The sequence below is a fragment of the Sminthopsis crassicaudata genome, chromosome 3 (genome assembly GCF_048593235.1).
Source record: "Sminthopsis crassicaudata isolate SCR6 chromosome 3, ASM4859323v1, whole genome shotgun sequence".
In the NCBI taxonomy this organism is placed as follows: Eukaryota; Metazoa; Chordata; class Mammalia; order Dasyuromorphia; family Dasyuridae; genus Sminthopsis; species Sminthopsis crassicaudata.
Window position 1 is genome coordinate 651,483,841 of NC_133619.1, and position 14,337 is coordinate 651,498,177.

Below are 14,337 nucleotides of genomic sequence, written 5' to 3' on the forward strand. Positions count from 1 at the left end.
CAGGGTGGGAGACGGCGGGGCACCAGAAGGAAAGGCGGACGGAGCCAGGGCCTCAGTGATTACAACGAATTTAATCGAAACTGGCAAAGAAGGGAGGGATGGACTGACAGTCTTCTGAGGAACCTCAGGTCCCGCCCCCTGGAGCCTAGCCCCGCCCCTCCGCCTCTAATTGGATGCAGCTTTGCTGACGTGTCAGAAGCTGGACTGGAGCAGTGTAACACGCAGAGGCCACGCCCCCTCATCTGGCGGAGCCGCCCCTCCCCAAGTGGGGGCCCAAGTGGAGGAGCCCCCTCGGCCCCGCCCCGAGGGAGGCGATCGAAGGGGCGGAGTCAGCCTAGAAGTGGGGTCGGGAGGGGCTTCAGGGCTTCGACCTGGAGGGAATCGGAGCAGATGGGTCAAAATCACCAGCTCCAGACCAGGACGCGCTGGATACCCAGCTCCCTCTCCCTCCCGGACCCGGGAGTCCTGGTTACTCAGCTCCCTCTCCCTCCTGGACCCGGGAGTCCGGGCTATTCAGCCCCTTCTTGTTCTCCAACCCAGGAATCCTGGCTCCCAGTCCCTCTTCTTCTGGGACCCAGTTACTCAGCCCCCCCCCCTTCCTGTACCCAGGAATCCTGGCTCCCAGTCCCTCTCCTTCTGGGACCCAGTTACTCAGCCCCCCCACCCACCCAGGAATCCTGGCTCCCAGTCCCTCTCCTTCTGGGGTCCAGGAGTCAGGAGCCATCTCTGGGTTTGAGTTTCCCTAACTAGTTCCCATGAGGTATCCCCTTTTCCCAGGCCCCTGACCTGTGATAAACTTATGCCAGTGTGAAGCCTCGGTCGCCAGAGCCTGGGACAGGCTGAGGACCCTTTCCCGATGTCCTTCAGGGGTCGGGATGTAGGGCCGAGGACTCCTGGAGCTGGGAAAGTGAGGAGGAATCGGCGCTTAGTGGCCAGTCTGGCCGTAAGTGAGCCTCGCCATTTGACCCTCCACTCTACAGGGCCATTTAAAGTGGCACAGGGAAGGCCGCAAGCAAGGAGACTATTGATTTAGATGCCCAGACTCCTGCCAGGCTTCCAAGGAAAGCCTGCAATTTTTTATAACCGCCCAGTATGAACTGGGGGAATGGAGGGGGAGTGGGGAGGGAGAAGTGATCTACCCAGGGTGTTGACAAAGTTAAAATTTGAACCTAGACTCCAAATGCAGCCCTCCTCCCTTCCCCCCTCCCCGGGATCTCCCAGCATACTGCCAGCTTTATGGAAACAGGGCCTTTTTCACTCTTTTTTTCTATCCCCAACCTGGGAATACAGTAAGAGCTTACTACATGAGGCATTTTACCAGTGTCCCGGGATGAAGTCAGCTGTACTGCCTTTCCCAGAAGAAGGGACTGTGGGAGAGTGGAGGCTAAAGCTTTTATAGAGAGGATAGGCTCTTATAAGTACAACTCTGCTTTTGCTGATGGGGAAACTGAGGCCCAGGGAAGGGGAACATCATACAGCAATTGCAAGAAGGTTGAGTCTCAAGGAGAAGACCTGGGTGCCAGGGGCCACCGAGATCTTCCTCTCAGCCCAAATTTCTTACCTGCTCCAGGACCCGGAGCTCCGGATCCACTGCTGAGGAGCCCCTGTGTGACCCATAGAGTCCAGGAGAGGCTAAAAGAGAAGCCAGATAAAATCATGGGGTCTCAAGAGGCTAACTCACGGCCTAGGTTCCCCCGAGCTGTAGCTCCCTTAGCCTTTCCCCTGACCCTAGGCCACACTGTTCCAAGCAAACACCAAACTGTGGCTCACCCCATCTCTCTCTGATCCAGGCTCCAGCTGCCTGCGAACTGCTGGGGGGCGCGCTGTCTGCCCCCCAGGAGACAGAGGCCGGAGCTTTAGCCTCCCTGCCTCCTGGTGCCTCCGCATCCTCTCCAGCTGCTCCTGGGCACTCATCCGGACCCGTGAGGCCGCAGGCTGCTGGCAGGGGCAGGGAGGGACAGGAACCTCTCAGAATCCAGGAAAGCCGTCCCAGAACAGAAGGAACTTGCCGTTGGGGGCAATCGGCCCTTTGATGGGCCCAGAGATGGCCCTCCGACCACTCCCAGTGGCAGAGCCAGGACCCTCCTCCCCACCCCCTTACACCCAGATCCAGCAGCTCCACCACAGCCTTGGATCTTCCCTGGGCTCCTACCTTAGGCCCAGGTGGTGGTGGGGGGGATGGAGATGGGGCAGGGGATGGAGAGCACTGGCCATCTGGGCTCTGGGCCCGGGAAGAGCTGGGTGATCCGGGACCTGGAGGGAGTGCAGAGGAGCGCTGTAGGGGGCCTGATGAGGGCCGGGGATCCTTTCTAAAGGGCCTCTCTCACCTGGCGGCGCCACGGGCCCCTCTCCGTCTCCATCCCTCTGGGCACGGCCCCAGCTCGGATCCCCCAGGCCGGCCAATGTGTCCTCCACCATCCATAGCTGCTGCTGGGCGGAGACCCTGGACTGAGGGAGGGGAGAGGAGAAGCTTAGGCAGGAGGGGCGAGGAGCAGGGGGACACAGGCAGGTGGGAGTCATGTGACAGTACCTGAGGAGACCCCAGGTGAAGCAGATCCTCCAGGGTCTCCCGCAGAGTCCCCAGCTCCTGCTCCAGGCCGCTGTACGTGTCCCAAACCCGCTCTCTTTCCTGCACCGGGAGACAAGGGGTGAGCTCCAGCCCTGGGAAGTGCCAGCCTCCCCTCCTCCCATTTCCCAGGTTTGGCTCCTGAGGCCAGTTTTGCCAGAAGGCAGAGCCCTGGGGGGGAAGGGCAGAAAGGACTACATTTCCCATGAGGGTGGGGGAAGGGCTCGGACGGGGGAGGGGGGGCCCTCACCTGAGTCAGGTGGCAGAGGGCGGCTCTGACGCTCACCAGGCGGTCCTGCAGGAGCCGCAGGCGCGCCCAGGCTCTGCCTCCCGGCCCCGGCTCCCCCACAGCCCGGCGGGTGAGCTCCAGGGCCGCCTCCAGTCGTTCCTGCCGTCGAGGAAGGGAGGATGCTTGGAGGGCTGCGGGAAGCCTTCCTCCCGGCGCCCTCGAGCCCCCACCCCTCAAACTCCGCCTCCTCCCCCAGGCTGCTGCTGACCCCAGCTCCCCCTCTATCCCATCCTGGCCTGCGGCCCCCTCACCAAGTCCCCCCCGCCCTAGCTTAGCTCCCCACCCTCTCAGCGCCCCCCCACCTTCTCCTCCTGGCTCTTCGCCATCTCCTCCGTCAGCCTCCTCAAGAGCCTGTCCTGCCCGCAGAGCTTGGTCAGGAGCACCTGCGGGCCGAGAGAGAGAGCGCGCCCGGGCGCAAGTCGCCCCGTCTCCCCGGAACCCACCCGGGGGGGGGGGGAAGCAGCTCAGCCCGCCCCGCGAGCCGCCCCCTCCGCTGGCAAGCCCCCCCCCACTCACGTCGGTGTCCTCGCTGCGGTGCAGGGGGGGGTCCAGCAGGGGGCCCGGCGGCGGCTGAGACTGCTGCAAAGGGGGCCGGGTGAGCGTCCGCCTTCGGGGTCCCCTCCCCTTTTGGCGTCCCCTCCCCCTCTCCAGGTCCCCTCCCCTTTCGGGGTCTCCTCCCTCTTTTGGCGTCCCCTCCCCCTTTCGGGGTCCCGCGCTCCCAGGGGCCACACAACCTGGCTCCGCGGTGAGGGGGGGCGGGGACACGTACCAACGAGGCGGCGGAGCCCCGGCTTCCTGAGGCCCTGGGGGACGGCTGCGGATAGCCCGACGCTGCCTGCGGAGACAGGAGCAAGCGCGGGGGCGGGCTCAGTGCCGCCTTCGGGTCAGCTGGGGAGGGCAGGGCGGCAGCGCCCGTCTAGCGGAACCGGCGCCTTCCCCGGGACCGGGCTGAGCACTTTGCGGGGCAAAGGGGGCTCACGGGGGCCTCCCTCCTTCCAGGGGTCAGAAGCGGATTCAGGGAGGGGCGTTGCTCGGGCTCATTGCTGGGGGAAGGAGGCGTCCGATGCGCTCGGGAAGGGAGCTTCGGTCTCTCCCGCTAGGGGGCGAACTGGCCGCCGTCCCGAGAACCTGCGGGAGCCCCGGGCCGTCGGGGGCTGGCGGGGCTCTCATCTGCAGACCTCTCCGAAGGGCCGGGCTCACAGGAGGCAGGCTTGCCCGGAGACCACGTCCCCTTTTGCTCCCGAAGCCCCGCTTAGTCCCGTAACCAGGGAGCCCCAGGCCTCCCGTTCTCCGCCCCTCGGTCCCTCACCTTGGCCCTGAGGTCAGCGGCCCAGTGCTGGGGGCTCCTGGGGGGTCTTGCTGCCCCTGTCTCCGATGGCGGTGCCCGGCGGGGCGTGGGGGGGCGGGACGAGGTTCTGGAGGCGGGGGCCCACTCGGGGAAGGGCCGGACGTCGATCCGGCTCAGGGGGGTGTGGGGCCGGGCTTCTCCCCCCGCCAGAACAGAGGGACGGTGGGCGGGGGCCGAGCGCGGCCGGGGGAGGCCCAGCGGGGAGGGGGGGCGGGAGAAGGGAGAGAACAGCCTAGGGGGAAAGGGGAAGGAGGCTTCCTGAGACTGGGAGCCCCCCCGCCCCTCCCCCGCACCCCCCCCCCCGCCCCTCCCCCCCACTCACTCCGGACTCCTTGCCCTGCGTCGGCTCCTCTGCTCCGGGAGCCCGGGGGGAGGGCTGGGGGTGAGCTCCCCGTGCCCGCCGGAGATCCTGGCCACCTCCAAGGACTCGGCGCTGCGGCCCTCGTCGCCGCTCCCCGCCTCGGGCGGCCCCCCGGGCCCACAGGGGCCTTCTCCAGCTGGGGGCCCGGCAGGTGGGGGCTGGGGGCCACTGCGCGGAGAGACACAGACGGAGGGGCTCGGCCCCGGCCCCAGGACCCCGCCGCTCCCCCGGCCACGCAGCTGCGGGCCACTGGCCCCTGCGGACAAAGGCGCGGGCCTGCCGGCCACGGCCACTGAGGTCCCGAGCCCCCCGTGGCTCCGCAGCTTCTGGGCAGACTCCTGCCCCCCAGGGCGGCGCGGGGGCCCGAGCCCGAGAGACCCTCCCGCTTCAGCCCCAGTTCTTGCCGGCCCGCCTCTCCCGCTGTGCCAGTCAAACCGACCACCAGGTGGCGCAGCGGAGAGAGCGCCCTGGAGGACTCCGGAGCACGGGCCTGTGGGCCTGGGCCAGGCAGTTTGCCCCTCCCTGCCTCAGTCTCCTTATCTGGGAAAGGGGGGTAATAACTACCCCCTGTGTTTTGAGGGTCTGCTTTGAGGATTTTAAAGTGCTCGCTCTCTCTAATTGCGCGCTGGTTAGCTTCACGATTGAGTCCATGGGGGGAGGGTGTGCCCGCCCTGTCCCCAGAGGAGGGAAGGCGGAGCTGCCAGGGGTATCAGGGAGGGCTTCCAGGAGGAGGCGGAGTGGAGCTGAGCCTTGGCGGGAGGAGGAGGGGCGCTCGAGCCGAGCAGAGGGAAGCGTCTACACCTGCCCAGTACCGCCGCTCCAGGGCGCTCACATGCGCACACGGGTCTATGCACTGGGCACTGCCGCACACCCTCGCCGACACGGGAACACAACCCCCGCGTGTGCAGTCTCAGCTGCACCGGACAGCTCTCACACTTGCAGGCTTCCGTGCGAGCACGCGCGCTCACGCGCCCCGCACACACTCCCGCGCACGCTCTCACGCACACAGCCACATCTGCTCTCCTCCCTCCTCTGCCCTGGGGCTCCCCCCCCACCGCAGTGAGTGCCCCCTCCCCCCGTCCGTACGCCGGGTTCCCCACTTGTGCACTCAGACGGAGGCTCGGTGTCAGAAGCGGGGCCCAGGTCTCCGAGCCTCCCAGAGGCCGCCGGGAGCTCGCTGCCTTTCTAACCTCCAGAACCTCAGTCTGCTCCTCTGTACAGTGAGACCGTGGGAGGAGCCTCTGGGGCATGGGACCTGCAGGAGCCCCCTTTAAGTGGCTGTGTGACCCTAGGTCGCTCCCTTCCCTCTCTCTGCCTCAGTTTCCCCGTCTGACTCGGAGGAGCTTCGCATTGCACGGGCGGGGGAGGAAGGGGCCCCGCAGGGCAGAGCCCCCAGGAGCTGGGGTCCGGGCCATACTCCCGCCCCACTTACTAGTCATCGCCCTCAGCTCGGGTGGCCCGGCCCAGCGCCCGCAGCCAGCCTCGGAGGTCCTCCACGGTGTCGGCAGCCAGGACGTAGGTCCTCATGCCAGGGTGCTCTGCCTGGGGAGGGGGAGGACCGCCGTGGGCACCCAGGCGTCAGGAGGGGGCACGAGGCCGGTGGGGGAGGGGGGGCCAACTGGGCCGTTACATGGTGGGGGAGAGGGGCTCACGAACAAGTACTGAACCAACGGATTGCAGGGTGAACAAGAGGTGGGGGAGGGGCGGGGCCCAGGAGCTGGAGCAGTGGATATGGCTTCCAGAGGCTTTGGGGGGGACTCCAGAGCTCTAACTCACAGTGAAAGTGTATCGGCGCCCCCGGGGGGCCCCGGGGCCGTCCGGCCGGACACTGTAGCTGGGGAGAGGGACGCTGCCCAGGACGCTCTCCTCCCGGCTGTCTGCAGGGGGGTCAAGGGTCAGGGGTCACCGACAAAGGTCTCTCCACCTACCCCAACCCACCCCTGAGACACTGACCCTTATAGTAGAAGAGGCAGTGGCCGGACAGGACAAACCAGCGCCGCTTCCAGAGCCGCAGGCCCGAGCTGTCCTGGGGGGAGAACGGGCACTGTGGGGGGGGGAGACGGGCAGGTAGGGACATGGGGATGGGGACAGAGGGACGATGGGGGACAGTGGGAGGAGGAGCTGTTTGGACAGATCTTCACAAGGGCTGAGCAGAAAGCAGGTGAGGGAGTGGAGATGAGGAGCCAGGGAGGAGGGGAAGTAGAGTCAGGGCCGGCAGAGCTGGGGGGGTGGAAGCCCAGGCTGGCCCTGCCACGCCCCAGATAGAGGGGGGGAGCTTGGGGGGGAGGGGGCCGCAGGTGGCGCACCTGCTTATGCAGCCAGCCTCGGATGTGCACAGGCAGGTTGGGGTCCCTGCGCAGGGAGCTCCCCCTTTTCCCAAAGGCATGGACTCGGCTGACCGCCCGCGGGGGCTGCAGGAGACAGAGGCAGGGGCCGTCTGGGGGCCCTGAAAGGCTCCATTGTCGGGAAGCCCTTGGCCCCCCCCCACTGGGGCGGGGGCGGGGCAGCTCCCCAGAGGGGCTCTGCTCTTCCGGGGCCAGCCCAGGGTCGGGCCTTCGGGAGGCGCAGGTCCCCTTCATTCAGTCCCATCTGAGCCTATTAGAGGTGCTTCCTCTGGCCGGGCTCTGTGCTGGGGGCAGGGCCTCCCCCCCAGGACTCCGGGCCCCCCTCCCCCCTGCCCTCCAAGGGCCTCCATTCTCCTCAGGCTGGTCCCCGGGGGCAGATGCCCTGACCTACTGGGAGCTTTGGACTCCCCCTTGCAGAGGAAGAGCCAGAGGCAGGGTGGCTCAAAGGGTGGGGGGAAGACTATAGGAAGGAGAAGCTGCGGACTCCTGCCAGAGGAAGGTGCCCTCGGCGTCCAGACTGGGGGGGACGGGCACCCGGGGACCGCCTGGGCCGCTCCGGACCCTCTCCCCGCCCCCTGCCCCGGGGGAGGGGGGCTTCCCCGGCCGTCTGTCCCGGCATCACCTTGGCGCTGAGGCTGGCAGAGGACACGGTGGACACGCTGCTGGCCAGGCTGAGGCTGCTTCGAGGTCGGCCCTCCTCCATGCCGGGGCCACTGGGAGGAGGTTCCGAGGAGGGAGCCCAGGCAGGGTCGGTGACCCCGCGGAGGGGAGGCTGAGGAGAAAGGCCTCCTTGTGTGAGAGGGAGAGGCTGGGGGTGGCCGGGCCCCCTGCCACATTCCGAGGGGCAGTGCCAGGGGGTGGGCGGCTGCAGCAGCTGCTGGGGGGAGGCCAGAGAAAAGAGGCCTCTTTATGCCCGGCCCGCCCCCCGGGGCCAAGAATCTGCCCCTCCTTTTGTGCTTCGAGCTTGGGAGGCTTCCCACCCCTCTGCCGGCTGCTCTTGTAACCTGAGCCCCCCCAGTCCGATCAAACATACCAGCCCCCGGTCCATCTCTGCCCTTGCTGTCCCCAGGTCTAGGAACTTACCAGGGCCTCCGATGAAGGGGACGGGAGAGCCTGGCCCCGGGCACCTGCCCTCCCCACTGCGCTTCCTCAGCCTCTCTGCCTCCTGTTTCTGTCCCTCCCTGTTTGCCGGTTTCTCCTGCTCTGGGTTAGCTGTCTGTCCTGTTTTTCTGAATCATTTGTCTCTTTCCCTTGTTTCTGTACTCCTCATATCGGTGTCTCTTTCCTTGTTCCCTTCTTCCTCTTCTTGTTCTCTGTCTCTCTCTCCCCCCTCTCTGGCTCTCCCTCCCTCCTCTCTCTCTCTCCTTTCTCCTTCTGTCTCCCTCTCTTATCTGTCCCTCCCTCCTCCTCCTCCTCTCTCTTTCTCTCTGTCTCTCTCTCTCTCTCTCTCCTTTCTCCTCTGTCTCCCTCTCTTATCTGTCCCTCCCTCCTCTTCCTCCTCTCTCTCCACGCCTCCGTCTGCGGCCGGTTCAGGCTCGTTCTCTCCTCCGTCCAGGCCGGGTTCCTGCCTCTGCGCCCCGTCTCCCTCCCTGGCGGTCTCTCCCCATCTGGCCCGACCTCTCCCGTCTCTGCACTAGGCCTGCGCCTCTGGGTTCCTCCAGTCCTCCACCCACGCTCTTCCCTCCCTCCGGCCGGCCCCTCCCCCTAGGCTGACCCCAAGCCTTGGCGGCCCCACAGCTGCCAGGACGAGCCTGCGGGGTCCCGGAGAGTAAAGGGGAGGGGAGCCCGCGCAGCCGGGGGGGGGGGGGGGTGCTGGAGGCCGGCTGCGGGTGCAGGACCAGGCTGGGCCACAAGGCCGCCCTGTGGCCCGGGGGTGTGACTGATGCCCGGTGACGGCTGAGGAGGTGATGGGGCGCGAGGGTGCGCGCCGCGCCGGGCCTCCTGGGAGCCGAGGCCTCTGGGAGGGGGCTCCGCCCCCACCTCTACGTTTCTCAGGAGGAAACTGAGGCTCAAGCGGTCACGGAGGAGGCAGTGGGCAGCTCGGGCCCGCGCGGGAGGCGGGCTCCAGGGAAGGCCCCGGGCTCCGCACCGGCCCGAGCCATGCCGTTCCGGACGCGGACTTGGCCACTGGGCGGGACGGCAGACTCGTCACCTCTGGGTGACTCGGGCCGGGGACAGGGGCCGGGCGGGGCGGCTCCAGACCGCTCCCGGAGGTTCCAGAGCCCTGAATCACCTCCTGGGCGCGGGATCCCAAAGCACGGGACCGTGACGTCACCGAGCGGCCGGCTCGCCCCGCCCCCGGCGTGACGCCAGCTCCGCAGCGCTCCGGGCCCTCGAGGATCCGAGCTGATTCAATCTATGGAAACTGAGCTGAGGAGGCGGTGACGTCAGCGTGTTTTTCCGCTTCCCCCCCCCCGCGCCGCCCCCTCCGGTAAACTCCGCTCCGTGACGTCAGCGCGTCCTATAAAAGAGGCGGCGCTCCGTACTCAGGCCTCAGCTAACCCGACCCGAGAGTGCAGACAGCGGAGATCCGAGCGTCGGCCGAGCCTTTGGGGTCCCGACCAAGATGAGCCCGAACCCGAGCCCGCCCTGGACACTACCGTGCCCGTGGACGCCAGGCCTGCCCCCGGGATGATGCGCAGCCCTGTCCCGGTGAGAACCGAGGGGGCGGGACGGGGAGACACGCGGAGGGGAGGATGGGGGGGGAAGGGAGGGGCCGGACGAGGAGGGGAGCCTGGGCTCTGGGGCTGGGGGACAAGGAAGGGGCTCCGGAACCCTCGGGAGAGCGGGCCGGGCCTGGGGGACGGGGCAGGTGGGGGCCCAGGGGGACCGAATGGGGAGGGCATGAATACCTCCAGGGGATAGCACAAGAAGGGGGCGGGGACTGCTGAGGGGCACAGGGAGCCCCGGAGCAGAGGCATGGGGGATTCCAGGACCTCTGGGACCTTAGGACCCAGGAGAGAGGGAAGGCTTAAGGCTGGGTCCCCTCCCAGGCTAAGTGTTTTCTGCCCTGTAAGAGCTAGTTTTATTTGAGGGTAAACAGGTCAGGTGACTTGGGCAGGGTCTCACGGCTGGCTGAGGCAGACTTGAGCTCAGAGCTTCCTGGCTCCAGGCTTGTTGTCTCCTTGGTGGCTGGAAGCCTGATGCCCTGGAGGGTGGCTGACTAAGAGTGATTGGGGCCTGGAGGAATGGGGCGAGGCCCCCGAGAAGGACCTGTTTGGGCTCTGGAGGGATTTGCCTAAGGCTGACTGGAACCTCATTCAGCCTGCTTATCCCCTCTTGCAGCACAGCCCTGCCCCCCTGGGGCGCTCCCTCAGGAACGGCCTTCTCTCTGGCCTGAAGTTCCTCCTGGCCTGGGCCTGGGCCCAGCTGGGGAGAGTGGAACTCCAGCCCAGGCCCAGCCGAGGAGCAAAGCTTGGGAACCCTGAAGCTAGAGCCGAGGCGGAGGAGGGCCCCGGGGTGCGGGCCCCCGTCGTGGGACTGCGGGCCCCCTGGCCTGGGAGCAGGCCAAAGAACAGTGAAGATGAAGGAGAAGAGGTGGGGGACCACGCCATTCCCGAGGCCCCGGGCTCACCTGAGCAGGGCCCCTCTACCTGGGCGGGTAGTGGCCCTCAGGGTCTCCGAGCCCTGGCCTGGCAGCTCAGGGAAGAGGCCGACAGATGGTTGGGGGAAGCTGAAGAAGGAGGACCAGGAAAACAGCCTCCCCCTGTGCTCTGCAGCCCCCTGCTCCGGGCCTGGGCCTATAGGCCTGGTGAGGATGAGGATGATGATGAGGAAGAGGAAGATGTGTCCAGTGGGGAAGAAGGAGATGAGGATGAGGAAGATGGAAGACCAGGAAAACAGCCTCCCCCTGTGCTCTGCAGCCCCCTGCTCCAGGCCTGGGCCTATAGGCCTAGTGAGGATGAGGAAGAGGAAGATGTGTTCAGTGAGGAAGGGGATGAGGATGAGGAAGATGGAAGACCAGGAAAACAGCCTCCCCCTCTGCTCTGCAGCCCCCTGCTCCGGACCTGGGCCTATAGGCCTGGTGAGGATGAGGATGATGATGAGGAAGAGGAAGATGTGTCCAGTGGGGAAGAAGGAGATGAGGAAGACAGAGGACCAGGAAAACAGCCTCCACCTATGCCCTGCAGCCCCCTGCTCCGGACCTGGGCCTCCAGACCCAATGAGGATGAGGAAGCAGAAGATGCCAAAGGAGGGCCTGTGGGCAGAGAGGACTCTGGGCCGCAGGACTTCCTCGTGTCCATCTTCGCTCCTGGCGCTGTGCGGCCCCGGCCCTGGCCCGCAGCCCGGCTCCCCCAGAGGTTGCGGAGACACCTGAGGCCCCGAGAGACCCCTGTGGAGCCAGAGCCTGCGCCCCCCCCTGGAAGGAAGGTGAGGAGAGGTCCCGGTATCAGCTCACCCTTGAGCAGGGAGCTGGGTGCCTTCTGAGCTAGCTTCATTGTCACTTTGGTTCAGTCCAGCCCCAGGCAGTCACCGAGGCCCAGGGAGGTTAAGGACTTGCCCCTGGTTCCTCACGCTGAGTGGGATTGGAACTCAGGACCTCCTGAGCTTTGGGCTATTCAGCCCTTCTTGTGAAATGAGCTCAGCAGAATAGTTTATGGGTGAGATTCAGAGAGAGGGGCTCTGAAGCTAAGTATTTGTTTTACCTGCTACACAGGAGGTGCTTAATAAATGCTTATTCCTTCCTTCTGTGCTGCTGCAGAAGCCCATGACCTCTCTAGGCCAGTTTCTTCCTACATAGAAGAGGGATCCTAAGTTCTCGGTTGGGAATGTGCTTTGGAACTGGAGAGGGGGATCAGGAGCCCCGCTTGTTAGTCTCACACCATCTTCTTATCTGCCTCCTTCCAGGTGCGGTTCTCCAGCACGGTCAGCCTTCACCTCCTGGTGGTGTGGGCAGGTCCCGCCCGTGCCGCCCGCAGGGGACTGTGGGAGCAGCTAGCCCGGGACCGTGGCCGCTTTGCCCGTCGCATCGCCCAGGCCGAGGAGCTGTTGGGACCTTGCCTTTCCCCCGCCGCCCGGACTCGAGCTTGGGCCCGGCTCCAGGGCCTGAGCAATTCTCCAGATCCATAGAAGTCCTCCTTCTACTGGCTGCAGCCCTGTCCTTCTCTTAGCGCTTCCTCCCCAGCCCGGAACCTGCCTTCTCCCAGAGCCCCCTGCTTCCAGCTGCCCAAACTTAGAACCCTAGAGAGAAGCAGGGGCCCCCCGACCTCTTAGCCCTCTCCCCTTCCCCGCCTGTTGCAGACAGGCGCCATAAACATGTGGAGCCTGTTTCTGGAGAAGGTCTTGTGGAAACTGGGGGGGAGGGGTAGTGGGGATTGTAAGCTCCTGGAGGGTGGTTTCCCCAGTGTCTCACATAGTAAATTTAATAAAAATTTAAAAATTTAATAAAAATTTGTTGAACTTAGTTGAATTTTTTTATCTGTTTTTTTCTTTAAAAACCAGTGTGGGGGGCAGCGAGGTGGCGCAGTGGATAGAGCACCAGCCTTGAAATCAGGAGGACCCGAGTTCAAATCTAGTCTCAGACACTTAACACTTCCTAGCTGTGTGACCCTGGGCAAGTCACTTAGCCCCAGCCTCAGGGAAAAAAAAAAGAAAAATCAGTTTGGACACAAGGTTTTGCAAGGGTGAATATTGAAAATCAATGTGGAGGAGCTCTGATGGTAATCATTCTTCCCCTCTCCCCCAAGGCCAAAACCTCCAAGGGACCCCAAGTAGTGGGAAAGAAGGACTTTGCCAAAGGCAGGGGGCAGAGCTCGGGGTTCCCCAGAGACTGGACCTCCTGCCCAGACCGTGCCAGGACCCATCCTTCCCACCCTCCGGCATTTGTTTCATCCTCTGGGTTTGGGGGATGGAAGACTTGGGGCCACATTGTCCATGATGACTGGCCCAGTTAAGGTTGGGACTCTGAAGTGGCCAGCGGGGCTTGGGGGAGAGCGGTTATGGCCTCACAGTAGCCTTGGAAGAGACCAAGAAAATGGGCTTTTGGGGGTTCATCGGGCCTTAAACCACTGATTCTCATTGATTGACCGCCAATGGGTCCCAGGCCAAGCCCCACTTAGTCAGTGTTTGAGTCTTGACTTAGATTGGACGTGAAAAGCACCGATTTCTGCTTTGGCCAGGAGCCCTGAGGGTCCTCCCCTCCTAGATTGATTTATTAGGGTTTTTTTTTTTTTTATTAGAAAAGGGAGATTCTTTGTCTCAACTGCTACCTCGCCTTAATCACCAAATGGACTCGGCTTTGGTCAGACCGAGACCTGGCGAAGACCTTAGCTTAAAAAGGCCAAGTTCTCCCCTTGCATCCGGAGCCATCTGCTGCCGTCCTGATGGGGATCTGGGCCTGGGCGGCTGTGGAGGAGAAATTGTGACTTTGCAAACCCTCCCTCCCTTCAGTCCAATTCACTGGCATGTCTGGGTTACTGCCTCCCTGACCTCGGGGTCCTCTTCCAGGGCAAAGGACAAACAAGGGGCCACAAACACTGGCAGAGCCAGGGTTTCCTCTCCCCCATCCTTGCCTTCATTGACGGGGAGAGGGACCTCTCCGGCCATTCGTTGCTCTTTGGGGCGTTGCCCAGATGCCCAGCCCACAGAGTCTCTGCAAAGCTCCCTGCCTCCCGCCCTCCCTCCTAAGCTTTCGGGGCCACAGCGATCCAGTCTCTTCCACAGGAAGCCCCCCACATGGTTCCCGGGGTTCTGGAGGCCTTTCGGGCCTGTTCTGGATCTCTATCTTAAAGCCATGGGACCTAAGGTTGAAGGCCCAGTGACCCCGGACCGGGACAAAGTGCAGAAAACTACGGGTTCGGGGGGCGGAGTCCTGGGCTTGCGTCAAACGTGGGGACTCCAAGGCAGCTGGGTACCTCGGGCCAGTAAAACCCAGGCCAGCGGACTGGGCAGCCCGGGAAGGGGGTCCCAGGACGCGTCCCAGCCACAGTCCCGGCCCCGAGGGATGCTCGGCCATCTTCCTCCTCCCTCCGCTAACCTGGAAGTCCCGGGGCTTGGAGGTGGGCGCAGGGACTCCCGACCACGAGATGTCCGAGAGTCCGGATCCATCAGTGGTTTCCCGGCGTTCGGCGAGGGCTGGGACTACGGCTCCCAGGAGCGCCCCGGGCCGCTTTGGCCGAGAGGGCCCTTTCCTGGGCCTCGGAGGCTGCTGGGAGCTGTAGTCCGCTCTGGTGCTCGAGGAGAGGTACCCGCCACAGGTTGGGGGAAGAGGCTGCTGGCCACGCCCAAGTCGGCGCCGAAAGGGAGCCTGCGGGGCGGAGCTCCAGACCCGGGGTTTCTTTCCCTTTTCCCGTCTCCATGGCAAAGGCATAAGCGGGAGCGGTGGCTGCTGGTGGCTGCGGTCAAGCTTTCCTCTCCCCCCTCCCGTTAGCCATCTGCCGCGCCCAACCCCCCTTTCCGCACGGCACCTGGCGGGGAGCCCGCTCCCTG

At 64.9% G+C, this 14,337-nt stretch overlaps 2 protein-coding genes across 9 annotated transcripts; one reads left to right on the top strand and one right to left on the bottom strand.

The window, feature by feature from the left end:
* Nucleotides 1-51: 51 nt before the first annotated feature.
* On the bottom strand, nt 52-8,665 carry PLEKHA4 (pleckstrin homology domain containing A4). Of its 8 annotated transcripts, none has more exons than XM_074308153.1 (19): nt 8,422-8,665; nt 7,532-7,681; nt 6,871-6,975; nt 6,518-6,608; nt 6,341-6,441; nt 5,997-6,106; nt 4,526-4,732; nt 4,165-4,435; nt 3,625-3,690; nt 3,372-3,434; nt 3,158-3,238; nt 2,817-2,954; nt 2,531-2,629; nt 2,328-2,448; nt 2,153-2,253; nt 1,771-1,938; nt 1,562-1,632; nt 787-899; nt 52-371 (listed from the first exon to the last, which is right to left on the bottom strand). In XM_074308153.1, the coding sequence occupies exons 2-19, from the start codon at nt 7,610-7,612 to the stop codon at nt 193-195; spliced, it is 2,166 nt and encodes a 721-aa protein (XP_074164254.1). In that variant the 5' UTR covers nt 7,613-7,681; nt 8,422-8,665; the 3' UTR covers nt 52-192. The 8 variants fall into 8 exon arrangements, with proteins under 8 accessions (XP_074164254.1, XP_074164255.1, XP_074164253.1 ...); XM_074308154.1 differs by having other exon boundaries at nt 6,518-6,590; nt 7,993-8,665; XM_074308152.1 differs by having other exon boundaries at nt 7,993-8,665.
* A 601-nt stretch (nt 8,666-9,266) lies between these two features.
* PPP1R15A (protein phosphatase 1 regulatory subunit 15A) lies at nt 9,267-12,311 on the top strand. Its single transcript, XM_074308155.1, has 3 exons — nt 9,267-9,561; nt 10,195-11,280; nt 11,758-12,311. Exons 1-3 carry the CDS (start codon nt 9,541-9,543, stop codon nt 11,977-11,979), a joined length of 1,329 nt encoding a protein of 442 aa, XP_074164256.1. The 5' UTR covers nt 9,267-9,540; the 3' UTR covers nt 11,980-12,311.
* Nucleotides 12,312-14,337: the final 2,026 nt, after the last annotated feature.

Excerpts from the sequence above, each read along its gene's own strand:
- PLEKHA4 (XM_074308147.1), bottom strand. The coding sequence starts at position 7,143 with ATGAAGGGGACCTGCGCCTCCCGAAGGCCCGACCCTGGGCTGGCCCCG. Across the intron at positions 6,442-6,517 it reads CTGCCTCTTCTACTATAAGG|ACAGCCGGGAGGAGAGCGTC; the intron begins GTCAGTGTCTCA and ends ACCCCCCTGCAG. Across the intron at positions 1,939-2,152 it reads CACCACCACCTGGGCCTAAG|CAGCCTGCGGCCTCACGGGT; the intron begins GTAGGAGCCCAG and ends TGCCCCTGCCAG.
- PPP1R15A (XM_074308155.1), top strand. The coding sequence starts at position 9,541 with ATGATGCGCAGCCCTGTCCCG. Across the intron at positions 9,562-10,194 it reads TGATGCGCAGCCCTGTCCCG|CACAGCCCTGCCCCCCTGGG; the intron begins GTGAGAACCGAG and ends CCCCTCTTGCAG. Across the intron at positions 11,281-11,757 it reads CGCCCCCCCCTGGAAGGAAG|GTGCGGTTCTCCAGCACGGT; the intron begins GTGAGGAGAGGT and ends GCCTCCTTCCAG.